The 24,133-nt window shown below is 62.8% G+C and overlaps 3 protein-coding genes across 11 annotated transcripts; all 3 read right to left on the minus strand.

The window, feature by feature from the left end:
* Window positions 1–106: 106 nt before the first annotated feature.
* On the minus strand, window positions 107–7,511 carry LOC115599537 (actin filament-associated protein 1-like 2). 6 transcript variants are annotated; one of them, XM_030464025.1, is made up of 16 exons: window positions 7,358–7,511; window positions 5,320–5,448; window positions 5,138–5,212; window positions 4,505–4,605; window positions 4,164–4,248; window positions 3,867–4,084; window positions 3,303–3,482; window positions 3,022–3,105; window positions 2,190–2,546; window positions 1,953–2,083; window positions 1,739–1,859; window positions 1,567–1,636; window positions 1,272–1,415; window positions 991–1,163; window positions 770–883; window positions 107–684 (listed from the first exon to the last, which is right to left on the minus strand). In XM_030464025.1, exons 1-16 carry the CDS (start codon window positions 7,371–7,373, stop codon window positions 658–660), a joined length of 2,025 nt encoding a protein of 674 aa, XP_030319885.1. In that variant the 5' UTR covers window positions 7,374–7,511; the 3' UTR covers window positions 107–657. The 6 variants fall into 6 exon arrangements, with proteins under 6 accessions (XP_030319885.1, XP_030319884.1, XP_030319883.1 ...); XM_030464024.1 differs by having other exon boundaries at window positions 991–1,415; window positions 4,505–4,581; XM_030464023.1 differs by having other exon boundaries at window positions 991–1,415; window positions 1,567–1,633.
* Window positions 7,512–8,276: 765 nt separating this feature from the next.
* Window positions 8,277–18,167, minus strand: LOC103535396 (dematin). 4 transcript variants are annotated; one of them, XM_030464044.1, is made up of 18 exons: window positions 16,549–16,737; window positions 12,699–12,762; window positions 12,354–12,410; window positions 11,983–12,143; window positions 11,790–11,864; window positions 11,514–11,669; window positions 11,341–11,385; window positions 11,142–11,247; window positions 10,969–11,025; window positions 10,720–10,875; window positions 10,520–10,629; window positions 10,326–10,431; window positions 10,100–10,164; window positions 9,962–10,010; window positions 9,684–9,691; window positions 9,372–9,431; window positions 9,192–9,272; window positions 8,278–9,076 (listed from the first exon to the last, which is right to left on the minus strand). In XM_030464044.1, exons 6-18 carry the CDS (start codon window positions 11,661–11,663, stop codon window positions 8,963–8,965), a joined length of 1,107 nt encoding a protein of 368 aa, XP_030319904.1. In that variant the 5' UTR covers window positions 11,664–11,669; window positions 11,790–11,864; window positions 11,983–12,143; window positions 12,354–12,410; window positions 12,699–12,762; window positions 16,549–16,737; the 3' UTR covers window positions 8,278–8,962. The 4 variants fall into 4 exon arrangements, with proteins under 4 accessions (XP_030319903.1, XP_030319904.1, XP_030319902.1 ...); XM_030464042.1 differs by lacking the exons at window positions 11,983–12,143; window positions 16,549–16,737 and adding an exon at window positions 18,149–18,167 and having other exon boundaries at window positions 8,279–9,076; XM_030464041.1 differs by lacking the exon at window positions 11,983–12,143 and having other exon boundaries at window positions 8,279–9,076.
* Window positions 18,168–19,927: 1,760 nt separating this feature from the next.
* LOC115599522 (fibroblast growth factor 17-like) lies at window positions 19,928–24,103 on the minus strand. Its single transcript, XM_030463923.1, has 3 exons — window positions 24,089–24,103; window positions 23,196–23,477; window positions 19,928–20,020 (listed from the first exon to the last, which is right to left on the minus strand). The coding sequence occupies exons 1-3, from the start codon at window positions 24,101–24,103 to the stop codon at window positions 19,928–19,930; spliced, it is 390 nt and encodes a 129-aa protein (XP_030319783.1).
* Between the last annotated feature and the right edge of the window lie 30 nt (window positions 24,104–24,133).

The raw sequence follows: 24,133 nt of genomic DNA on the forward strand, positions 1-24,133 counted from the left end.
CACCTCTTCCCACAGCACGACCCGGGAGAAGCCAAGTTTTAGGATTATTTTTGATTTTTATCATTCCTTAAAAAAAAAGAAACAAAACAAAACAACCCCCCACAAACCCACGGTTCTACACTTAAAAACAAGGCACGACGCAAACACAGCAGCTGGAAAGAAGCCCAGGGCCCAGCCCGGGTCCCACTGACTGACTCTTAGGGTGCCCCAAGCAGCCCCCTCCCCTCTCTATGTGTGCCCATCCCTCTGAGCAGGCATCCCCGGGGGTCTGGGGGGTCTGGGGGTGCACCATGCCACCAGACCCACACTGGGGACAGAGCTGGTGGCTCATGAGGTTGCAATCTGCCCCAAAACCAAGGTGCTGGGATGGGCGAGAAAATTCCAGAGTGACCAGAAACCCACAAAGGGAGAGTTTATAGGAATATATCTATATATATATATATATAAAATGTCTATATAAAAATAGATGTGTGTAGCTGTAGTGTTGATATTGATGGTTAAAACAAAACAAAACAAAACAAAACAAAACGTCGAGCTTGGTCCTGCACAACCCACGTGCAGCTCTGCTGCTTTCCGTGGAGGGATGCCTGGTCCTGCAGGTCCATCTGGGGGGGGCTGCCCCAAGAAAAGGGGGGGACGGGGCTTCTGGAGCATCAGTCACATCGCAGACTTCATCTCCCACTCCTGGAGAGTGGCAAAAATAGGTGGCAACTTCCCCCGTGTCCTTGGTAGCCCACAGCCCCCCCCCCCCCGGCCCAGCCCAGGGTACCTTTCTCCTCTGCAGCACTTTCCCCCTCTCCAGCAGCAGTGGGGAGGGAGGGGGCCTCAGGGCACTCCTGGCTGATGCTGTGCGCTTCAGCAGCGGCTTGAGGAATGAGCCCTGCTGGGGAAAAAAAAAAAAAACGAAAAAAAAAACCACCGGAGAGGAGGGAAGCCCATGCCTGCCCTCTCCACCCCTTCCCATCCCACCCCTCCCCGGTGTTCCCTCACCTCGGAGCCAGCCGAGCTGCTGCTGGCGGTGGTGGTGGCAGCGATGTGGCCCCTCAGGGACTTGCTGATGGCCAGGAGGTTCATCTCCGAGCCGGCTTTCAGCCTCCCCTTCATGGGGCTGCCCCTCTCCAGCTGCCCCACCTTCTCCTCCAGCTTGGGGAAGGCTCTTTTCCCTGCAAGGACAGTGGGAAAATTCCCAGCTCGGGCACCCCCCAACCCCGCTGCCTGCTTGCCAAGGGTCAGGCACCCCTCGGCAGAGAGGGAAGGTTTGGAGGTGCTACCGATGAGGATATCCAGTCCATCCCGAGCCCCTTTCCTCTCGGGGAGTGTCAGAGTGCGCTGGGACAGGGACAGATCCGTGCTCCGGAGCTCGGGGCTCAGCTCTGAGCGCTGCGGGTCCCTGCCCCGCATTGCTGCTGCTGGTGCTGGGGAGAGAAGGGAGGGCAGGGGGGGAGGATGATGCTGGGGAGGAAGGGCAGAGGCATCACAGCACAACACAACACTCTGCTCCTCGGCTCCTGTCCTGTCTGGGATGCACGGGGAGGAGCCCGGGATGGAGACCCGGCCCCTGCTCACCTGCTGGGGAGGGCAGGGCAGACACGGGTCTCCTGCGCTGCCTCTGCACCACTCGGTCCAAACTCTGCTGCTGTGGAAGGAAGCCCAGGAGAAGCCCGTGGGCGAGTGGGTGGTTGGAGCCCATCGCCCTCCGGGTTGCCTTGGGGTGGGGGGAGGGAGGGGAAGAGGTTACCAACTGCTGCAGCCGCTCCATGTTGGAGTAAATGTGCTTGGGGGTCTCAGGTGGTGGGAGCTGCCCGAAGGGATCATCCATGTAGGTATTGGGGGTCGGGACTCGTCGCAGCAGCAGCCCACTGCAAGGAGGGGGGGTTCCCATCACTGCTTTTGGTCTCACGGAGGAGCCAGAGGGCTGGGGGGTGGCCGTGCCCCAGCCAGAGTCTCCTTACCCTGCAGCAGGGCAGCTGCTGGCATCGCCCAACCTGGGGGGCTCGGCACCGGGGCTGCCTCCTGCCATCTCCCCTCCTCCCCTGGCCCGCAGGGTCTTCAGCCAAGCTTCCCTCTCCTCATCCGGGCGGGTCTGGAGTGGGGCAGGGGGGGTCTGAGCTCAGCGAGACCCCCTCCCTCCAGAGAAGGGCAAGGGGGGGGGGTTGCTGCGTGGGGTAGGGGTCGGGGAGGTTTCTCACCTGCAGGGTGAGCTCCCGGCCCCGCTGGGCGATGCGGATGTGGAGGTGCCGGGGGGAGCCGGAGGCCGCCCCTGGGGAGACCTGGCAGCCCTGCAGCCGTAGGGCACAGCCAGGGGGCTGCGTTCCCCCCCCCGGGCCGGGGGCCATGCGCAGGGCTCCGTCCCGCACCGCCCGCCACAGGCGCTGCCAGCGCAACCGCACCGCCAGGAAACCTGCGGGTACCGCCCCCGTCAGCCGGGACACGGGGACAGGGACAGCCCCTGGTCCTGTCTGTCCCCATCCTCCACACCCACCTCCTTTAGCATCCTCGCCAGGGCAAGCTTCATCCTTCTCCTTGCTGAGCTGGGAGACAGCGGCCTGAGGATGGAGAGACCTCCATGGGATGGGATGGGATGGGATGGGATGACCTTAAACTTCATCCAGTGACAAAACCATGGGCAGGGAAACCTCCCCCCCAGCCCAGGTTGCTCCAAGCCCCATCAAATCTGACCTGAGACATTGCCAGGGATGGAGCAGCCACAGCTTCTGGGGGAAACCTGGGCACCCAGGGGCTCAACACCCTCACCCCAAAGAATTTTGATAGCATAAGTTCGAGTTGGAACAGGCCTCTGAGAGCATCAACACTGACCACCTAACCTAAATCTCCCCTCTTCCCCTTTAAAGCCATTAAGACCCAGAGGTTTCAAGCCCCCTGCACCCTGGCCCCCCACCCCACAGCAATGCCACCCTCCCTAGCACCACCCAACAGGGACAGCAGGATGGAGAGTTGGGGTGCACCCTGGACACCCCCTTTCCCCTGCCTGTGTTTCCCAGGGGAGGACAAGCAGCTCACTCTGCTGAGCCTTGAGGAAGGTGACACTGGGACACCAATGGCTGCCAGCCCGCCCGGGGCATTGCTGCTCACCTCTGCAATCACCTGTGAAGGGAGGAGGGGAGAGCTCAGCCCCCAGCACCCAGTCCCCCATCTAACAGGGTTCCAGGCACCCCTGGGATGGGAGAGGAGCAGGGGACAGGTAAGATTGTCCCCAGCCCCCTCAGGTGCCACTGTTTGTCCCTGCTCCCCCCTCCTCTCCAGCCCACCCAGAGCTCTGCCAGGCTCCAACACCTCCAAACCTTCCTCCAGTCCTCAGCTTGCTGCTGGCTCTGGAAGCCAATCACCAGCACCTCGCCTGCTGTCCCTGTCACCTTCAGGGCATGGGGCATCTTCTTGCCACGTTTGGCTTTGTAGGTGACACAGCAGCCCCGCAGGTCCAGCACCAGCACAGGATGTGGGTCAGCAGCACATCTGAAGCACTGGGGGGGCAACAAGGAGAGGGGGGGGGTCAGTGGTGGGCAAGGACCCACTCCCACCATCCATCCCTTCCTTCCTCCTTCCCTCCCTCTCCTCCATCAGTCTCTCCATCCATCCATCCATCCATCCATCCATCCATCCATCCATCCCTCTCTTCCATCAGTCTCTCCAGTCATCCATCCATTCCTTCATCCCTTCCTCCATCCATGAGTCCTCCCATGTCTCCATCCATCTCTCCATCCCTTTCTCCATCCACCTCTCCATCCCTTTCTCCATCCATCTCTCCATCCATTCCTCCATCCCTTTTTCTATCCATCCCTTTCCATCCATCCTTCCATCCCTTTCTCCCTCCATCCCTCCCTGCCTCCCTGCTCCCAGCCTCTCACCAGCAGCACGTTTTCCCTGACAATGAAGAGCTGCTTCACCCACTGTCCCAGCCAGCGCCTCCTCCAGAGGAAGCCACAGAGCTGTGCCTCGGGGTGCCCGGGGGGGTCAGCATCGGGGCTGGGGGCTGCTGACCACCTCAGGTAGTGGGCACGGTCCATCACACCATCCTCATCCTCTTCGTAGGACTCGTAGTGGCTGCTGTCAGTGTCAGCACCTCCTGGGAGCCAGGAGAGTGTCAGGGGGGTGAGAGGGTGGGTGGGTGGGGGTGCTAAGGAGGGGGTGCAGTGGGTGCTCACCTGAGCCTGCACATCTGCTGGGGCTGGGGGTTTCGTTATCTTCATAGGAGTCTTCAGGTGGGGAGGATGGTGAGACCACCTTGCTCTGGGGAGAGAAGGGGGGCTTTGAGGTGTTCCCCCCCCCCTTCCCTGGGGTGAACATCAGGGGGTCCCCATGGGACAGCTGGGGGGCTCTGCCCAGAGCTGGCAGCACTGGAACCTCCCCAGCCTGGTTGGCCCCCCCATGACAGCGAAGTCACAAAGCAGGGATGGCCCCTGTGTCCCCCTCTCCCAGCACAGCACTGCTGCCTGAGCCCTGTGACCCCCACAGCCCCCCCACCCCACCACTGCCCACCCCTTACCCCTCCAGGCAGGCTCAGGGTGCTGGCTGGGGGGCACTCACAGCCTCTCCCTCCTGTTCCATCCACCCTCCGGGTGCCTGGGGGGAAAGCAGGACTGGAAGCTGTGTGCCAGGGTGGGACAGAGGGGTGGGGGTCAGGAGATGGGGAATGGGTCAGGAGATGGGGAATGGGATGGTAAGGAGATGGGGTACAGGATGAACAGAAGAGGGTGTGGGGGTCAGGAGATGGGGAATGGGATGGACAGGAGATGGGATGTGGGTCAGGAGATGGTGTGGGGGTCTGGAGATGGTGCGGGGGTCAGGAGATGGGGTATGGGATGGTTAGAAGATAGAGAATGGGTCAGGAGATGGGGTGCAGGATGGACAGAAGAGGGGGTAGGGGTCAGGAGATGGGGTGTGGGTCAGGAGATGGGGTACAGGATGGACAGGAGATGGGGTGTGGGATGGTTAGGAGATGGAGAATGGGTCAGGAGATGGGGTGCAGGATGGACAGGAGATGGGGTAGGGGTCAGGAGATGGGATGGGGGTCAGGGGATGGGGAATGGGATGGCCAGGAGATGGGGTGGGGGTCAGGAGATGGGGGGGGGGGGGGTCAGGAGATGGTGGGGGTCTGGATATGGCGTGTGGGACTCACCTTGCCCATCCCATCCCTGGGAGGTCCCTGGGGCAGGCGAGAGGCAGCGCATGATCATGTACTCTGCATCCTCTGCTGCAACACGGGGGGGGTGTGGGGGGACACCCGGTCACAGTCCCTTCTCTGTCACCCACCCCCCCACAGAGTGCTCCCTGGGGGTCACCCACAGCCCCCCCACTCACACGAGGGGCTCTGCAGCCGGGACAGGAGCTCAGCCACTGACTTCTTCTTGGCCCGAGCTCCAGCACTGAGGCTTTCCCGGTCCAGGATGAGCAGGAAGGACCTCAGGTCAGACAGCAACTTGTCCAGGTCTGGGGTGGGGGGGACAGGGACAGGCACATGCCATCACCCCCCACCAGATGTCCCTGGGCAGGGCTGGGGAGGGGTCTCTGGTGGCAAGTAGCCAGGGGGGGTTCTGTGCCACCCACCCTGGCTCAGCACAATCCTGCTATTGAGGGGCTCGGGGGAGGATGAGGAGGGAGGATGAGGAGGGGGGGCTGGGGACCTGCTGAAGGCTCCTCTGTGTGTGCTCACAGAGGGGGTTTGTTCCCGGAGGGGCTTTGGGTGCAATGGCCCTGGGCAGCCCCATGTGCTGAGGAGGAGGAGGAGGAGGAAGAGGAGGAGGCAGCACGTGGGTGATGAAGGCTGCTCCGAGCACTGAAAACGCTGAGTGCCCACCCACCCTGAGGTCAGGGAGCAAAGTGAGGGCTCAGCACCAGCCCAGCACCCCCACATCCCTGCACCCCATCACTCTGGGCTGGTGGGGATGTAAAGCACCCCCAAAACCAGCAACACCCCCACGGGGAAGAGGGGAGGGGGGGCAGGGGGAAGGATCCCACCGGTCCCACAAGTGTTAAAGGGGACATGGGAAGAGCCCCCCCCTCTCAGAGGTGCTGGCAAGGGGACAGTCCCCATCCCGTCCCCCCCAGCCGGGAGCACACACCCCTGCCCGGGGGGAAAAGAAACATCTGGCAGGGCAGGAGGCTGAGCAATGCCGGGGCCGGGCCCAAACATCTGGATTTCCCTGGAAACCGGGGAAGGGAAAAGGGGGAACCAGCTCCCTGGGGTGGGGGGCTGGCGGGGCAGGGGGGGCCTGGGGATGAAGGGGACCCTGCGGGCAGAGCATGAATCGGGGGGGTGGGACACAGACAGACACAGAGAGACCCCGGGACTGCCCCCCGTGCCCCCTGTGCCTGGCTCTTCCTCTCCCTCCCTCCTCTCCTCCGCCCAGGCCGAATTCCTCAGCAATGACATCTCCATCCACTCGCCCCCCCCCTCCACCCCTGCCTCCATCCTCCACACCCCCCACACCCCCCCAGAAAAACCCCTCCCGGTGCCCTCGGTGGGGCAGGGGAATCCATCCCGAGGGTGTCCGGTGGGGAGGAGGCAGGGGCTGCCCTGACCCCCCCGCCCCAGCTGCCTCCTGCCAGGGTTTTGGGGGGGCGGGGGGGTAAGATGAAAACGCCCCCCAAACACAGAACCGTGGCCTAACACAACACCCTGCTCCCCTGGGACACCCGTGTCATCCTCATCCTCGGAGGAGGAGGAAGGAGAGAGCCACCCACGGGATGCCACAAGCCCTGGGTGATGCCAGCACCCGGGGGGGGGACTCTTGGCTGGCACCTCCAACCCCGTCCCTGCAACGAGGGGGGGATTTACATCCAGGCACCCCCTGGGAGACGCAGGGGGGAGCAGAGAGGTTGAGGGTACCCTAGGACCCCCCTCTCCAGAGCTCGGGGTGGCTCTGGCCCAGCTGGGGATGACTCAGAGGAGGCTGAAGGCCACCTCAAGCCTGGCCCTGCTGTGACCCGGCACTGCTCCAGGGTGCTCCCCCCCCCAGCCCCTGCACCCCCAAAATGCCCCGAGGAGGCTGCTGGCAGAAGCCCCAGCACCCCACACCCTGTGCACCCCGATGGTTTGGGGGCAGGGGGGGCACCGGAGCCCCCAATCCCTGCTCTGACCTCCCGAGCCCCACACCCCCACTTTGTCCCTTGCACCCCTTTCCTCCCCTGCACTTTCCCACCGCCCCAGACCCCCCCTCTCCTCCTTTGGCACCCCCTCTTTCTCCCCACACGCCCCCTTTTCCCTCACCCCCCCCCCTCTTTACACCTTCACCCCCTCTCCTGGACACCTCCACGACCACCCCCGCTCCCCCTCTGCCTTCCCCTCCACCCCCTCGCCCCCCTTTGCACCCCCTAGAAGCCCCCCCCCCCCCCGTACCTCTCTGCCGAGCCATGGTGCGGGGTCACTCACATCGCGGCGGAGCCGGGAACCGGAACCGGGACCGGTAACCGGGACCAAGACCGGTACCGAAGGGCTCGGGGCAGCCCTGTCCCGGCTCGGTTGGGCTCGCACACGCCCTGAGGGCCCCCAGCAGGGTTTGGGTGGGGGTGGGGGTGGGGGGGGGAGGCGGGGAAGGGCTCCGCATCCTTTTCGGAGCAGCATCGCCATCTGCAGGGACCGGCGGGCGGGGGGCTCGGGAGGAGCTGGGGAGGGGTGGTGGGATATTAAATCACCAGAGAGGCCGGGGCTGGATAAAGCCATTTCACCTTTAATTTTAAGCAAAAAATTCACTCTCACGCGGCTTCTCCAACACCAGCAAATAAAATAAAATTTCTAACCAAAAAAAAAAAAAAAAAAAAAAAAAAAAAAAAAAAAAAATAATCCAAAAACCAAAACCCAAAGTCAAGTGAATCACTGTAAATCCGGTCAAAAAAACCAACCCATATTTATAGATATATTTATAGATATGTCGTCTGTAGAGTAGCAGTGAAAGGCAAGTGTGGGCCAGTGAATTCCCAATAAATTACATTCTTTACATCCCAACAAAGTCTGAGCGGCTGGAAAGTGGCTGGAAACAGAAACCTGGGGGTGTGGGGGGGGAAGGGGGGGGAAGGGGGGGGCTTCAGGGATGTGAGGGCAGAGGGGTCCTGCCCAGAAAGTGTCCCCAAAGGAGGAGAGGGGGCAGAAGGGAAAGTGCTGCCCGGTGCTGAGCCCTCCCTGCATGGCTGGGGGGGGGAAGCTGTCAGGTAGCCCTGGTGAGACCCCCCCCACCTCAGTTCCCCCCCCCTCCGAGCTCTGCCCTGCTCCTTTCTGCCCCCCCTGCATCCCCCTCCCCAGCATCATCTAACTGAGCTTAGAACTGCCCTGGGACCTCCCCCCCCCCCCAGTGCTCTGCCCCCCATCCCACCCCAAATCCCAGGATTTGGCAGTGAATGTGTCCTGATGGGACTGGGGGGGTCTGGGGGGAGCACGTTGGTGTTAAAAAGGGGGGGGGGGGGAAGGTGGGATGCTGGCCTGGCTTTGCAGCAAGTCAGCCCCCAGGCTCTTCCCAAATCTCAGGGTGAAGGTGCAGGGGGCAGAGGGGACACCCCCCTGGGGTTAGGGGTGTGTGGGGGGGGCTGGACAGAGACCACCAACCCCCCAGGGTGGAAGGAAGCCCCCCCATCACCCAACCCACCCAAGCCAGAATACTCCCGGCCAAAAGCAGAGCCAGGCACTGCCCCCCCCCCATCCTCCCAATGCTCCTGGGGGGGAAGGGGGGCACAACACCCAGAGACCCCCCCCCACCTCCCCTCCTGGCTGAACCGTGCCTGCTCGGGGGCTGGGGCTGCCCCCAGGACCCCATCACCCCCCCAGCAAGCCGGGCAGCAGAACCAGGTTCAAGACTCCCCCCCTTCCCCAGAGCCCTTTTCCTACAGGAGGAGCGAGGTGGGGGGGCTCAGAATTGGGGGGGCTGGGGTTGAGGGGAAGGTGTGTGTGTGTGGGGGGGGTCTTAGTAAAGCGGTTACACGGCGGTGCGGGGGCTGAGCTGAGAGGGGGGGGTCAGAAGAGGAAAGCTTTTTTCTTCAGCTCGTTGCGTTTCCAGAGGGCCAGCTTGCTGAACTCCTCGGGGGACATCTCAAAGACCTTCAGGAAATCCTCGGGGGAGAGGTGTCTCTGCGGGAGGAGGGGGAGGTGAGAGGGTGTCAGGGGCTTTTCTGCCCCCCCAAAACAAAAAATAAATAAATAAAAAAAAACCCAACCAAAAAAATCCCCTTATCTCAGCCCCTACCTCCAGCCTGGTCCTGTCCACACCAGGTGGCAGCTTGACACGGCCTCTGTTTGTCACCATCAGCATTTCATAGGGGTAGATCTGCGAGGGGGGGGGGGAAACGGGACTGTAAAACCTTCCCCCCCCACAGCCCTGTCTGTGCCCCCCCCCCAAAAAAAAACCCCAAACATCCCCACTCACCTTCTGCTCCAACATGCTGGGCAGGGAATTGCCTCTGTCCATGCGCCCGCGCTGGCCGTTCTGGGGGGGGGGGGGCAAAGCCTGTAGTCAGCTCTGACCCCCCCAGAGTTGCCCTCTCCCACCCAAACCCCAGCCCAGGTGATGGGCTCCAGCCCTGGGACTGGCACATCCCCCCCTCCCCACATCCAGCTCCCCCCTCTCCCCTCCAGGGCCCGTCACAGGGGTGGCCCCAGTGTCCCTTGTGTGTCCCCCCCCTGGATGTACATCACCCTGTCACGGGGTCTCCGTGCTGGCAGCCAGACGAGCGCTTACCTGGAGGGCTGGAAACAGAGAGGAGCAGAGCTCAGCCTCGGGGACCCCCCCCTGCTGGGTGTGTGTCCCCCAACACCCTCCCCTGGGTGATGACAAAGCCCCCAGAGGTGGTTTTCCCACCCTCCACTGAACCCAGCAACCCCCCTCCCTGGGGTCACCTGGGGACCTGGAGTCCCCTGGGGACACCCCCACATCCCCAGGACACCCCCACAACCTCAGAACACCCCCAGATACCCCGGGACACCCCCAGACCCCCCATCCCAGGGGATGATGCTCACCCGGACTGCCCTTCTCACTGCCCGCTGAGCCAAACTCTGCTGACTGCAGCTGCGAGGGGACAGGGGACAGTGTCAGAGCAATGCCACCCCAGACCCCAACCCAGGGCACGGGGAGGGGGGCAGCTCCTGCCCACTCACCCGGGTGAGGGTGCTCCTGCCCGAGGGGGGCAGCGAGGAGCTCTTGTAGCTGCCCATGTGCACGGCTGCAAGAGAGGGAGAGGAAGGGTCAGGGGTGCAAGGGAGGGCTGGGGGGGTGCAGGAGCTGGCGGGGGTGCAGGCAGGGGAGAGGTGCTGGGTGGGGAAGGGAGGGGACGGGCTTTAGGAAGGGTTTTGGGAAGGGTTTTGGGAAGGACATCCCACGTACACGTGTGGAAAGGTGTCCGGTCAGGCAGCGAGCGGGTTTTTCTCCGGATTGGGAGAGATTTTTCCATCTCCTCCTTCAGGATCAGCTTTCCCAGGTTGGAAGTGACCTGGAGGCAAAGGCACAAGGGTAGGGTCAGTGCCAGCGTGTCCCCCAGCCCCTCAGAGGGCTGCCCACCCACCCACTCTGCCCCTCACCTTGCTCAGCTCCTGCCTCTGGAGCTCCCGCAGGTTCTTCATCTCCTCCGTCAGGTCCTCCTCCTCCTCCTCTCCTCTCTTGGATGCCATCCTCCTCCTCCACTCAGTCTCTGGGGGAAAAGAGGTTGTGTTTTATCCACCCCCAGCACTCCCAAGGGGGGGGGGGGGGCGGTTCTGACAGGGTATAACTCCCCACCTACCCACAACAGCCAGGGATGGGGGGCATGGCCAGTAGTCGGTCTCGATCTTGGCGGGTTGGTTGGGGTCTGGGGGCTGAGCTGCTGGGAACTTGGAGGATTCGATGATCAAGTCCTCTATGAGATGCTTCCCATGGTGGGCACTGGGATGGTGGTGGTCTGTGGGGCACAAGGGTGGGGTGAGGTAGCGCCCTGGGGTGCCCCATCCCATGGGACAGATCCCCCTCACCCCACATCCCCCCCCCCCTTCACCTTTCTGCCTGTAGATTGGAGGCTTCTTGTAGATGTTGAGCTCTGTTGTGTCTGTCTCTGCAAGGAACAGGGAGGTTGGAGGCTGGGAATAAGGAGCTGGACCCCCTACCCAGACCCCTATGGTGGGGTTGGGGTGAGGCAGAGCCTGGGGGGGGGTGTCTGGGGGGGCATACCAGGGCGGTGGAAGTGTTGGACACTGCTGCGGGTGGAGCTGCCCTGGCGGGAGGTGGGCTGGGGGGCAGTGCTGGGGGTCCGGCTCTCCAACCACTCCCGAATAACCTGTGGGTGAGAACCAAGCAGTTTGGCATCATCCCTCCCCCCTTCCTCCCCTTTCCTCAGAGCCCCCCCCAAGCCAGCAGTGTCAGTACTCACCTCTGGAGATGGAGGAGGAGAGATGGATTTGGGAGACAGGGATCGCTGCGGGAGGCAAGAAACCTTTGAATCCATTGGCCCCTCAATCCAGGGGGAAATTCCTCTCCCTCCCCCCCAAAAAAAAACCCCAAACCCCACTCAGGGGACATGGATGGCCCTGGGACACCCCTCACCTCTCGGCTCCGGGGCAGCTCCACGTGCTCCATGAGGGAATAAGTGAAATGAGGTTCATAGATCATTAAATCAGGGCGCTCGATGTCCAGGATGGCTTTGTCCTTGGGGATGGCAGCCAAGTCCTTGTAGCCCAGAACCTCGTTGTCCATTTTGGCCTGGGGGGAACAGAAAGCACCTTCAGTTTTGGGTGCAGAAAGGGAAATCTGAGGAATGGAGAGGGCTGGCATCCTTCCGGGGTGCTGGAGAGGGTTTGGGGAGGTGTGTGCCCCTCTTACCACGATGCTGGAGGGTGACCCGGGAACACTGGACCCACGGGAGGAACAGACACTCCCCGGGGAGGTCAGTGGTTGCTGGAAGGAAAAAGTGAGATTTGGGCAAACTTTAAGCCTGGGGAAGGAGCTCAGGGTCATGGTCAGGACCCCAGGGCATGGCAGGGGGGCCTGGGGACACCCCCTGTGCCCCACAGACCTCAGTGCAGGGGGATAATCCCCTCTTTGGGGATGGGGTATTGTTGGGTGGGCTCTGGGGTCTCCTTTGCTCCAGCGTTGAGGTTCAGGGCAGGGGACACCCGGGAGGTGACAGTGGCTTGGCCAGGATACGGTGCCACTAGATGGTGCTGCCAGGCTGGGCTGGGAGGAGGAGGAGGAGGAGGAGGAGGAGGAAGGCTGGGCCCTGCTAGCAGCATCCCAGGGTGACTCTGCCAATGCCCTTGGCCACCAGCTCCTGCCCTTGGCCACCAGCTCCTGCATGCTGGTGGCCCACATTACCTGCGTGCCTCCATCTCCCTGCCCACCCCCCCCAGCCCCCCATCCCCCTGCCCATAGCCCCCCCCACCTTACCTTCTGCAGTCTTTCCATTCAGCTGTGGGCTGGAGGGGCTGTGTCAGTCACAGGGTCCTGCATGGGGACAGCAGGAGTTTTGGGGCTGGAAGGCAGCACCTCAAGGATGGTACCCCAGGGCAGCAGGGCTGGGCAGAGCCCACCACCCTCCCACTGGGGGGCTGAGCCTGGAAGACCCCCAGGCACCAGACCCTAAGGTGACACGAGGCCCTGCTGCCAAATATCCCTGTGCTGGCAGCAGGACAGGTTTCCCAGGGGATGTCACCATCCCCAGGGTGGCCAAATGGCTCCAGGTCTGTCCTGGGGCAGGGGTTAGGTGCTAGGGTACCCCAGCCCCCCACTCACCGTTGCCTCTGTGGCTCCACATCCCTCTGGGCTCTATATCTGGGTTGGGGCTCGGGTGCTGCCTCTGCAAGGGAGAAGAGAGAGGTGACAGTGGCTTGCAGGGTGACAAGGGTGTCCCTGCGAGTCCCCCCCCACCCCCCCATGTGGCTGCTGGCCCCGTTGCTGACGAGTGCTGGCAAACAGAGCAGAGGTAATGAAACCCTTTGTCCGTGGCCTCGAGAAGGCTCCAGCAGTGGCAGGACGGGGGGGGACACAAACGGGGGTGCTGTGCTCATCCCCTGCCCTGCAGCTCCCCGGGCCCAAGCCCTCCCTGCCCCATCCACCCACAATGTCACACACAAAGGGGAGAAAATTCCCCATTCTCCTCAGAACTTCCCCTTTCAGAGGGGAGGGCAGCAGGAAAAACCTCGTGTGACCCAGACCACAACAGCAACACAGAGCAAGCCCCCAGCTTTGGAACATCACCCCCACCCCCCTACAGCCTGTATGTAGGGCTGGGGAGGTGCCACCACCTCTGGGGACACCTGGCCCTGCTGTCCCCCAGCTTTGGGACTCGCAGAAGGGTGCAGAGCCCATTCCCGTGGGTCGCAGAGATGGAGAAGGACCTGAGGGAGCCTGGAGCATCCTCCAGCTGCAGGGAGCCGGGAGAAACCACCAGCAGCTCCAGGCTTGGGCCTCGCCCCTCCCTTGGGACCCCCCCAGACACACAAATAACCCCTTCCTTGAGCAGCTGGGGGGTCCTGACAGGCTGACCCCCACCCTCAGCACCTCCCAAGGGTCTGGGGGAGGCGGTGTGGGTGGGATGGGCACTCCTGGAGCAGGACACAAGGCGTCTTTGTCCGGGTGAGCTGCAGCCACCCCCAGCACCCATGAGCTCAGACTTTCCACCAGCAGGGCCAGGGCACCCCCCTAACCCCCTCCCCGGGGCTGGGGCGCGGTGGCAGCGAGCAGATGGATGAGACGGCAAATGGCAGGAGGAGGAGGAGGAGGAGGAAGGGGGAGGGCGGGTGCGGGGAGGGGTGGATGCGGAGGGAAAGGAAAAACAAGCCCGAGGAAGGGGGAGATGCGGCGATGGAGGGCGAAGGGGTGCTGGGGCTGCGCAACCAGCTGGGGTGCGGTGTCCCCCCCGCAGCTGGGGGATGCGGGGACACCTTATCTGGAGCAGGCAGGGAGCCACCGCCCCGCTGGCAGCCTCTCTCCCCATGGCAACCTCCGATCTCTCCGGCAGCCCGGGCTGGCAGGTCCCCCGCACGCTCGCTTGCTCGATGAGATAAGGCCGGATCGGCGCGTGTTTGGGATTTTCCTGGCCGGGGAGAGCGAATGGGGCAAGAAGGGGGGGGGGTGGGATGGGAATAACTCCGTGTCCCCCTTCCCGGGGTGATGCTGCGGGGAGGCAGCGAGCGGGGAGAGAAAGGTGCGGGACAAGGATGCTCGGGAAGAGGGAAAGCGATGGAGGAAAGGGATGGACAGACGGACAGGGGGCTTGTCTCACGCACACACACCCCCCCCACCCCTCCCCGCACAGCACATCCCATGCCAGGGGGGGGAGGGCCGCGGGGAGGGCTGCGCTGCAGCGGGAAGAGGCCAGTTCCCTCCTCCCCGCCCCGAGGAAATCCGGATTTGACTTTTCGCAGCCGCCAAAGCCATCAGAGCCCGGGCCGGGGGCCAGGAGGCACCCAACCCCTTCACGCAGGGCGGGGGGGGACAGAGGGAAAGGACCCCCAGTCTTCCTCCCCTCTCCCTCCTCCTCCTCCTCACTGCCTGCCTCGCCCTTGCCCTGCTGCCAGGCCGCTCCCGCTGCTGCCCCCGGATTCCCTCCCCCCCCCCCAGTGGCACAGGGAGGGGGACACACGGTGGGGTCACAAGTTCCCCGAACAGACGGTTCCCGCCAGCCCCGGGAACAGCATCCAGCACTTCCCAGCCCAGCCCCGGCCGCCTCCGCCTCCTCCTCCTCTCACCGCACCCCTCAAACAAACACAGCGGCTCAGAGCATCCTCACCCGGGGACAGGGGGAGGGAAACCGAGGCACCGACCCACCCCAGGGCCCCACCGGCAACTCGATCGCTGCGGGGCCGAGCACGTGGGTCCCCGACCCGCATCTCACCGGTGTCCGGTTCCCCCTTTGTCCTGGTTTTGTTGGGTTTGTTGTTTTGTTGTTGTGGGGTTTTTTCTACACCTTTTCCCTCCCTTCCGGAGCATCCCTGGAGCGGCCCATGAGCTATTGACAGCTCATCACTTCCATCCCACTGCACCGCCCCGGCCCTGCCGAGAGGACGCTTTAGTGGCCTTAAAAAGCCACCAGCTGCCAGCTCTTGGCCCCTGGGATTTTTCCATCCTGGGGCAGAGGATGTACCCTGCTCCTGCCTCAGTTTCCCCTGGCTGCAATCCTCCCTCCCCAGCCAGCAGCAGCTGGAGCTGAAGGAGCCATTTCCACCTTCTCCACTTGCTCTATCCCGGGGATCTGGGCTGATCCAGCTGCTTTCCAGCCCTTCCAGGAAGTTTCCCAAAAAGTCTGGAGTGGGGACTGAATGGGGAGGGTCCATCCCTGTCCCCCCCTGTCCCGCTGGCCACGCTGCAGCCCGCTCGGGGCAGCAACTCACGTGGCAAATAATCTGGGATTAAATGGGATTAGCCTGCTCATCCCGCACGCAGAGGGGCTGGGAAGACCCACCGGGGGGTGTGTGGGGAGGTCGCAGCCCCCGAGGATTTTGGTATGGGTCTGGTGATGCCACCAGCTCTGAGAAACCTCCCCCCCCCCTCAGCTCTGCCAGCCCCAGGGGATGTCCTACACTGAGCACCTTGGGGTGACAGGTCCCCAGGCATCCTGACACCATGCTTGGGGACATCGCAGCCAGGCAGGACATGGTGGCAGTGGGATGTGGCCGGGGGCTGCCCGAGGTGGCAGCTGGTGGCCCAGGTCTTCCCGGGAGAGGCTGGGCTTAGCCCTACCTGACCACCATACGCCCACAGCCAGGAGCCCACCCCCCACCACACACCCACAGCCCAGGAGGTGGCTCCATCCTTAGCCAAGAACCGGGGGGCCAAGCTTTGCACCCCCCTTCCCCTCCAGGGTAGCCCTCGATGCTCCGTGGTGCTGGGACAATGGGAGTTTGGTCCCTGGGTGCCTGGATGAGGCCAGGAGGGGCGGGGGGGGAGTCCAAAATCCTGTGCCCATGGCAGGACCCCAAAAGCCACGGCCCCATCACGCTGAACACAGAGAGCATCAAACCTCATCACAACCTCCACCTGGGGGGGGAGGGCTGGGGGTGTCCCACCCAAACAGCACCCCGAGACCCCACAAACACTCCACAAGTGGGGCTGGGAATGGCTGGGGTGCTCTGGCCACCTCCCTTGGGGCACAGGGTGGCGATGTCCCCATGGAAGGGGGACAGGGAATGTCCCTGCTCTGCCGGCAGCGTCCGACCCTCACTGAGGGGTGTCCCAGGGAGGGTGGGGGGTGTTGAGGGGACGCGGCTGGGAGCCCGGGGAGGGGTACACCCCCCCCCCATCAGCGACAGAGCCCGTGTCCCCGCCTCGGGTCACCGCCCTTCCTGTTCCCATGTCCCCCCTTCCCCGCGACAAGGGCAGGTGGCTTCGCAGCGCCGGGCACGGGAAGAAGATGGGGGACAAGTTGTGGGGTTGTCCCCAGCCCCCCCATCTCTTTCCCCCAGCCCCCCTGGGAGTGGGAAGTGTGCGGAGCCAGGGGAGGGGGAGCACGGCAAGCAAAGCGTGGCCGATGCCGATCGCGACGAACCGACACCCCCAAACCCCTCTCCCCCGTGCCCCTCAGCCCCCGGCCACCTCCCTCCCCTCTCCCCCCCCGAGCCAGGCGTGGGGCAGAGCCACTCACCTAAGGACGGGGACACCGCATCCCTCCGACGGCGGGGACCTGAGAGCGGGGCGGGGGGTGCTGGGGAGGGGGTGAAACGGGACAGAGACGGACGGACGGACAGAGGGACGGCCACCCCCGTCCTCCTCCTTTGGCCACCGAATCCACCCCGTGGGCTGCCGGGCCAGCTTCCCTGCCTGCTGCCAAGCCACCGGCGCGTTGCGACGCGCAATCCCGAGAGCGTGTGACAAACGGGGCGGGCGAGCCAGCGGCGGGGCGGGCGAGCACTATCTCCCCCAGCCCAGCACCCCCGGCAGCACCGATAACCGGGGCTGGGTACCGGGGGGTGGCCCGGGAAGGTTGGGAGGGGGGGGGGGGTGCTGCTCGCCTCTTCCCCAGCTCTGCTGCTGGCTCAGTCCCTTCCCGAACAAGAGGAGGAATTAGGCGGCATCATGACGAAGCAGTATTCGCTTCCCCCCTCTGCTTCGCTCCCCGCTATTTTTCCCGGCACAAAGAAGGTGGAAAATAGAAATAAAACCAGCGCTGCTCCACTACCTGAGAGAGCCCGGACGGTTTCGGGGGTCCCCGGGCACCCCCCGTACCCCTCACCCTTCAGCTCCCACTGCAAACGGGGCAGCACTGGGACAGCATCCCCCGCCCCGGCCGGGGTTTTGGCAGCCCTGAAGAGGGGCTGAGCCCCCCCCAGGGCGTGGGGTGGGTTGCAGCGTGGCTAGTGGTAGGGGAGGATTGCACCCCACACACCCCCCGGCCTGCCCCTCAGCCTGGGTTTGGGGGTGCTCCCCCGGCAGCACCCCACCCGTGGGAGGGGAAACGCAGGAAGAATTTCCAGCTGCGGGATCAAGAGAGGCCTGAGAGGGCCTGGGAGGTGCTGAGCAGCTGCGAAAAATCAAACCCTGATCTCTGCAGCCCCTGCCTTGCCCATGGGCACTGCCAGGGAGAAGCAGCCCCGGCCCCCCTGCTGCCCCCCGCCACCCCAAAACTCCCCAAGCCCAAACTAGTGGGACAGCCCCTGTCCTCGGACAGAGTCCCCTGGGGCTGGTCAAGGAGGCTGCGGTCCCCCACCGCCCCCCAGATCCCCCCAGCACCCTCCTGGCTGAGAACGCGGGGGAGGGGAGGAAAGGGTGGGACACCCCCCCCCCCCCAAACCCCCCTCCCGGGGGCGGTGGGGCTGCGTGGGTGCTGCAGCGCTGGGAGATGGTGTCTATTCCCGGCTCTGTGTGGGAGAGAGCTGCCTGGTGACAGCTGGGTCCCCTCCCCACACTCTGCTCTCTGCTTTTTGCTGCCTCAGTTTCCCTCCTGACTCAAACCGGGGGCTGCTGGAACCCCTGGATACACATCTGGGGGACCCAGGGATGCACATCTGGGGGGATGCACTCCCAAGGGGATGCACGCCCATCCCCGTGGGTGCCAGGGCCAACCGGGCTCATCGGACCAAGAGCATCATGTCCCCGAGATGCCACCGTCCCCTCCCACACCCCCACATCCCCCCCCCACCACTCCCCAAGCTTGAAGAAGGGGCCTTCACCGGCCCCCTCACCCCCACCCCCGGGGCCGTGCCCATGAATAATGGAGGCTGCGGCTGCCTCCCCCCGCTCTAAACCCAGTTTCTGGAGCATGAAGAGAACCGCGGTGGTGGCCGCCACCACCGCCACCTGCGCCCGGGGCCACCGGGGGGGCCTGAACCCGCCGTGACACCGAGCGTGGGCTCAGCCCCCCGCCCACCAGCGCAGCACCCGCGAAGAGGGAGGAAGAGGAGGGGGGGGAGGGGGGAGGGGGAGGAGTTTGGATCCGCACTCACCCTGCCCCCGCCGGGCACCACGCATCCCATCCCGCACCCACCACAAGCCAAGCCCAGAGCCGCTCGCCAGAACCCCCAGGGTCACCCCGCATCCCAGCGATGCCCCCTCAAAACCGGACCCAGGAGAGGCCCGGGGGAGGCGGGGGGGGTTTGGTCGTGGGGAGGGGTGGGGGGTCGGGGGTAGCAGGGCCCCTACCTTCAGGGCAGCCCAGGGCCCGCCGCAGGCTGCTGTGCCTGCCCGCCGGGAGCCATGCGTGTGCCCAGCATCCCCTCCCCTGCGCAGCACCGCGCGTTGCTACAGCGACCGCCTCCCTCCGCAACCGGCTGGAGAGAGCGGTGGAGGATGTGCAGGAGCATCCTCGGGGCTCACCGAGGGATGGAGGATGTGCAGGAGCATCCTTCAGCCTCACCAAGCTATAAAGGATGAGCTGGAGCATCCTTCAGTCTCAGCGAGGGATGGAGGATGTGCAGGAGCATCCTTTGGGCTTATGGAGCTGTAAGAGGATGTGCAGGAGCATCCTCTGCCCTCACCAAGCTATAAAGGATGAGCAGGAGCATCCTTCAGCCTCACTGAGGGATGGAGGATATACAGGAGCATCCCTTGCCCTCACCAAGCTCTACAGGATGAGCAGGAGCATCCCCAGCTTCAACGAGGGATGGAGGACGTGTAGGAGCCTCCTTTGACCCCACTTCTCCACCCAACAGGGACAAGGAACCTTCCCACAGCCCCAGAGGGACACACAGCCCCTTTCCCCCCCCTCCCACACTGCCAGGCAGCTGCCCAGCCTCAAATTGCCCCCCCTACCCCACCACAGGGCTGATGGGGTTGCAGGGGGCATGGCCAGTGACAGCCACACAATGCTCCAGGGGGACACCAACCCCTGCACCTCGCTGATGCCCCCAGTACAGGAAGCCACTGGAAGGACTGGGACCTGTGGGGTAGTGGCAGCAGGGTGGGGGGGCTGGCACACAGCACTCTGCAGCCAGGGGGTCGTGGCTCTGGGGGAGATGCATCCCCCCCAGCACCCTAACCCCCCCAGCATCCTAACCCCCCCTCTGAGGAGCAACCCCAGCCCCTCTGAACATCCTAACCCACCCCTCCCCAAACACCCCCAAACCCCCCAGACCCCCGAGCCCACAAGCTTGGGAAAGGCTTGAGGAGGCTTGCAGTGGGGTGGGGACACCCTCCAGTGCACTTTCTGCACAGAGGACATTCCTGTCCCCACCTCCCCCCCCCGCCCCCCGCCTCAGGTCTCACCTCAAAAAACAAGAAAGAAGCAGTGTGAGGTTGGTGGTGGGGTGGTTTTTTTTTTCCCCCTCCCCTTCCCAACCATAATTAAAAAGGACTCACCCTTCGAGCCCTTTCTATCCCGGGAGGTCGAGAAGAAAGAAGAGGGGAGGAAGGGGAAACCCTGAAAGAAAAGAGAGGAAGGGCTTGGGAAGGAGAAGAGAAGGGGGAGGAAAAGGAAAAAAAAAAAAAAAAAAAAAAAAAAAAAAAAAGAAGAAGAAAAAGAAAAAGGGAGGGGGAAAAATTAAAGCAGAGATTACACAAAGGGAACTCCCTCTACCTTTGAGCTTTGGCTAAAACTGGGAGGGGGCGGTGGGGATGGGGAGGGTCCGGACCCAGTCGGCCCCTTTCTCAAAGCCCTGTCCTTTCAAGAATGTCTCAAATTCCTGTGGAAAGAAGCAAAAAAAAAAAAAAAAAAAAAGGAAAAAAAAAAAAAAAAAAAAGAAAAAAAAAGAAAAAAAGAAAAAAAAAAGCCGAGGTGGTGGGGCCGAATAGGAAAGGGGGGGGGGAAAAAATTACCCCAGCTGGTGGGTTAATTCCTGGCACCACACCTGGGCAGACAGCGCCGGGTGCTTTGTTTGGCCCTAATTGCTGGGTGTTGCATTTCTCTTCTGCTTTAAAGCTTCATTTAACTCAAACTGTTATAATTTTCTCCCCACTGCCCCCTCCCAGCTCGGGGGGGTGTGTGGGGGGTGTGTGTGTCCCCAGCCCCTGCATTCTGCTGCCTTTGTAGGGCTGGGTGAGCCCCGGTGAAGGGATTACATCCTCCCCGCCGGCCCCTCTGCCACCTCCGGGGGCATTGTCAGAGGGAAAGCAATTAAAGGGAAGGTGGGACAGCACGGGGGGGGGAGGCACCGAGCACGGGGGGGGACAGCCCGACTGTTGGATGGTGAGTTCTGACCCTGGATGGGGAGGATCAGTGGGTACCATGCTGGGTACCACACCGAGGGTGATGCTCAGGGAGGGGAGTGGTGGGTACCAGGCTGAGGAACCTGAATAAATACATTTATTTACCAGGCTGAGGTGATGCTCTGCTCACCAAGAGGACACAGAGGGGGATGGGGACACAGGGGAGTCCCCTCCAGCAGAGCTGGGATGGGGACACTTCCCCCCAAGGACACAGAGCTGGGATGGGGACACTGGGGAGTCCCCTCCAGCAGCCACCTTGCTTCCTCCTGCCACACAGCATCTCCTCCTGAGCACCCAGGGTGGTGCCAAGGGGGGTGCTGGGGTCCCCCACCCACCCTCGGGGAAAGCAACAACAGAAAAAGAAAGTTTGTTGACGCAGCAAGAAAAACTCCCCCAGGCCCCATCAGTCCAGACACTCACTTTTATTTGCCTCAGGTTTTCCTCCTGTACACAAATAAAACTCCCAAATCTAACTGTTTAGGCCTAAAACTGGACTCGTAAAACAAACAGCAGAGCTGGTTAAAAAAAACAGGTTAAAAAACAAAACAAAATAAGACAAACAACTGAAGAATTAAAAAAAAACAACCCAAAGGCCATTTGTCTTTAGCCAGCAGAGCCTGGTGGGCACTCCCCTGTGTCCCTGTGCCACCAGGAGAGGACACAGAGCTTCCCCTCCAATAAATAAGGCAGAGACCCCACAGCTGTGGGGATACAAGTGCTGTCCCCGGGGGTCTGTGCTCCCGGGGACCCCCCCACACCCCCCTCAGCTCCAGAGCTGCACAGACAGACAGACAAACCAGCACCCTTCACTGCCCATCACCTGGCTGCCCATGGTGCTCTGCCATCCCTCCCCAGGGCTGGGGACAGCATCCCTGTGACCCCAGAGATTGGGGACAGCATCCCTGTGACCCCAGGGATGGGGACAATATCCCTCTGACCCCGGGGATGAGGACAATATCCCTCTGACCCTGGGGATGGGGACAGCATCCCCTCTGAACCGGGCATGGGGAACCAAGGTATCCCCTCTGACCCTGGGGGTAGGGGACCAAGCATCCCTGGGGGTGGACCCCCCAGCGGACTCGGGGTGATCAGCATCCCTCTGACCCCAGGTATGGGGAGATGGGGACAGCATCCCTCTGACCCCAGGGATTGGGGACAGCATCCCTCTGACCCCAGGGATGGGGACAGCATCCCTTTGATGTAGTGAGACAGGACCAGGTGCCCTGAGTTATTGATGAGTGGGGTGTGGTTCACCTGTGTCTGGCCTCCCTCCTGAGCATGTGCAGGAGCAGGGGGCCAATAAGAGAGCAGCTGACACCATGAGAGAGCTCTCACTCTTCAGTGAGGATGGAGAAGTCCACAGCTCGAGGAGCCCCAGGAGCAGGCAAGAAGGGGTAGATCCCGAGGCCACAGGAACAGCCCTAGGACATCGTCCAGGAATGGGCTAAACCCCGAGGCCTCAGGATCAGCCCTAGGAGCAAGAAGGGCTCCTTCCGCTTCACCCACACCCACTCATCAATAACTCAGGGCACCTGGTCCTGTCTCACTACACTTTGACCCCAGGGATGAGGACAGCATCCCCTCTGACCCCAGGGCTGGGGACAGCATCCCTGTGACCCCAGGGATGGGGACAGCATCCCTTTGACCCCAGGGATGGGGACAGCATCCCTCTGACCCCAGGGATGGGGACAGCATCCCTGTGACTCCAGGGATGAGGACAGCACCCTCCTGACCCCAGGGACGGGGACAGCATCCCCTCTGACCCCAGGGATGAGGACAGTATCCCTGTGATCCCAGGGATGGGGACAATATCCCTCTGACCCCAGGTATGGGGAGATGGGGACAGCATCCCTGTGACCCCAGGGATGAGGACAGCATCCTCCTGACCCCAGGGATTGGGGACAGCATCCCCTCTGACCCCAGGGATGGGGACAATGTCCCTCTGACCCCAGGGATGAGGACAGCATCCCTATGACTCCAGGGACTGGGGACAGCATCCCTCTGACCCCAGGGATGGGGACAGCATCCCTGTGACCCCAGGGATTGGGAACAGCATCCCTCTGACCCCAGGGATGGGGACAGCACCCTCCTGACCCCAGGACTGGGGACAGCATCCCTGTGACTCCAGGGATGAGGACAGCATCCCTGTGACCCCAGGGATGGGGACAATATCCCTCTGACCCCAGGGGTGGGGATAATATCCCTGTGACCCCAAGGATGGGGACAGCATCCCTTTGACCCCAGGGATGGGGACAAACTCTCCATCCCACCTCAGTGGGGACATCCCACAGTCTCGTGGTTGGTCCCATCCATCCCTGGCTCCAAGATCCAAGTCCAGGGCTGGGGTTGCAGGGGGACACACAGGAATATGGCTGGGGGTGTCCCAGCCCTCAGTGGCATGGGGACAAGAGGGGAACAGCCCAAGGCACTGAGTGGTGCAGGGGGGTACCACGGGCTGAAGGGACACCCGTGGCTGTTCCCCTCCCAACCGAGGGGGTCGACGACCTCAAACTTGGGGGATCCCACCCCATCCTAACCCATCCTTAGGGGAAAAAAAAATGGGGAAGAGAACAAAACAACACCCAAAAACCCCAACCAGTGCTGGGAGAAGGGGCAGAGGATGGGGTGGGGGGATGTAGGGTCGGGGGTTACGTCCGTGGCGGGGGCTCGGGTGCGGCGGGTGGGGGAGGAGGAGCCGACGAACTCGAATTGCTGCTGGCGCTCGGGGTGGTTGGGGAAAGGCAGCTGCCCCCGGGCCAGGCGTTTGATGAAATGGGCCTCCCGCTGGTTCTGCCGGCTGCGGGAAGCCTGGCGGGGCCGGCCCCGGCGGGTGAAGGCCATGTACCAACCCTCGTAGCGGGCGTTCCGGAAAGCCGTGTAGTTGTTCTCCAGCACGATCTCGGTGAAGATGCAGTCCTTGCTCTTCCCGTTGGGCTGGGGAAAGAGGGGGAGGGGGGGATGGCACTGAGTGGGGAGGGGGAGATGAGGAGGGGACCTGCCGGCTGCTGTCACCTCCCCCAGACAACCCCTGACACCTCTAGCTCGTCCCTGCCGTTCACTAGCCCATCTTGGACATTCCCTGGCCATGGATGATGTCATTCACTAGCCCATCCCTGATATTCCCTTGCCCACCCCTGCCATTCCCCAGCTCATGCCTGCCATCCACTAGCCATCTCAGCCATTCATTAGCCATCCATGCCATTCACTAGCCCACCCCTGCCATCCCCTAGCCAACTCAGCCATTCATTAGCCATCCCTGCCATTCATTAGCCATCCATGCCATTCACTAGCCCACCCCTACCATTTCCCAGCTCACCCCTACCATCCACTAGCCATCTCAGCCATTCATTAGCCATCCTTGCCATTCACTAGCCCATCCCTGATATTCCCTTGCCCACCCCTGCCATCCCCTAGCCATCTCAGCCATTCACTAGCCACCTATGCCATTCACTAGACCACCCCTACCATTCCCCAGCTCACGCCTGCCATCCACTAGCCATCTCAGCCATTCATTAGCCACCTCACCCATTCATTAGCCATCTCACCCATTCATTAGTCATCATGCCATGTGCTGATAGGAGGAGAAAAAA

The sequence above is a fragment of the Calypte anna genome, chromosome 22 (genome assembly GCF_003957555.1).
Source record: "Calypte anna isolate BGI_N300 chromosome 22, bCalAnn1_v1.p, whole genome shotgun sequence".
NCBI lineage: Eukaryota > Metazoa > Chordata > Aves > Apodiformes > Trochilidae > Calypte > Calypte anna.

Bases quoted from the DNA above. Each gene is read 5' to 3' on its own strand.
- LOC103535396 (XM_030464042.1), bottom strand. The intron at 11,026-11,141 runs GTATGCCCCCCC...TGTTCCTTGCAG, and splicing joins CCAACACTTCCACCGCCCTG to AGACAGACACAACAGAGCTC. The intron at 10,165-10,325 runs GTACGTGGGATG...CCTCTCTTGCAG, and splicing joins CCGGACACCTTTCCACACGT to CCGTGCACATGGGCAGCTAC.
- LOC115599537 (XM_030464021.1), bottom strand. The intron at 3,483-3,866 runs GTGAGAGGCTGG...TTGCCCCCCCAG, and splicing joins TCAGGGAAAACGTGCTGCTG to TGCTTCAGATGTGCTGCTGA. The intron at 1,860-1,952 runs GTAAGGAGACTC...CCCTCCTTGCAG, and splicing joins AGCAGCTGCCCTGCTGCAGG to TGGGCTGCTGCTGCGACGAG.
- LOC115599522 (XM_030463923.1), bottom strand. The intron at 20,021-23,195 runs GTAACCCCCGAC...TTCTTTCCACAG, and splicing joins CCCGAGCCCCCGCCACGGAC to GAATTTGAGACATTCTTGAA.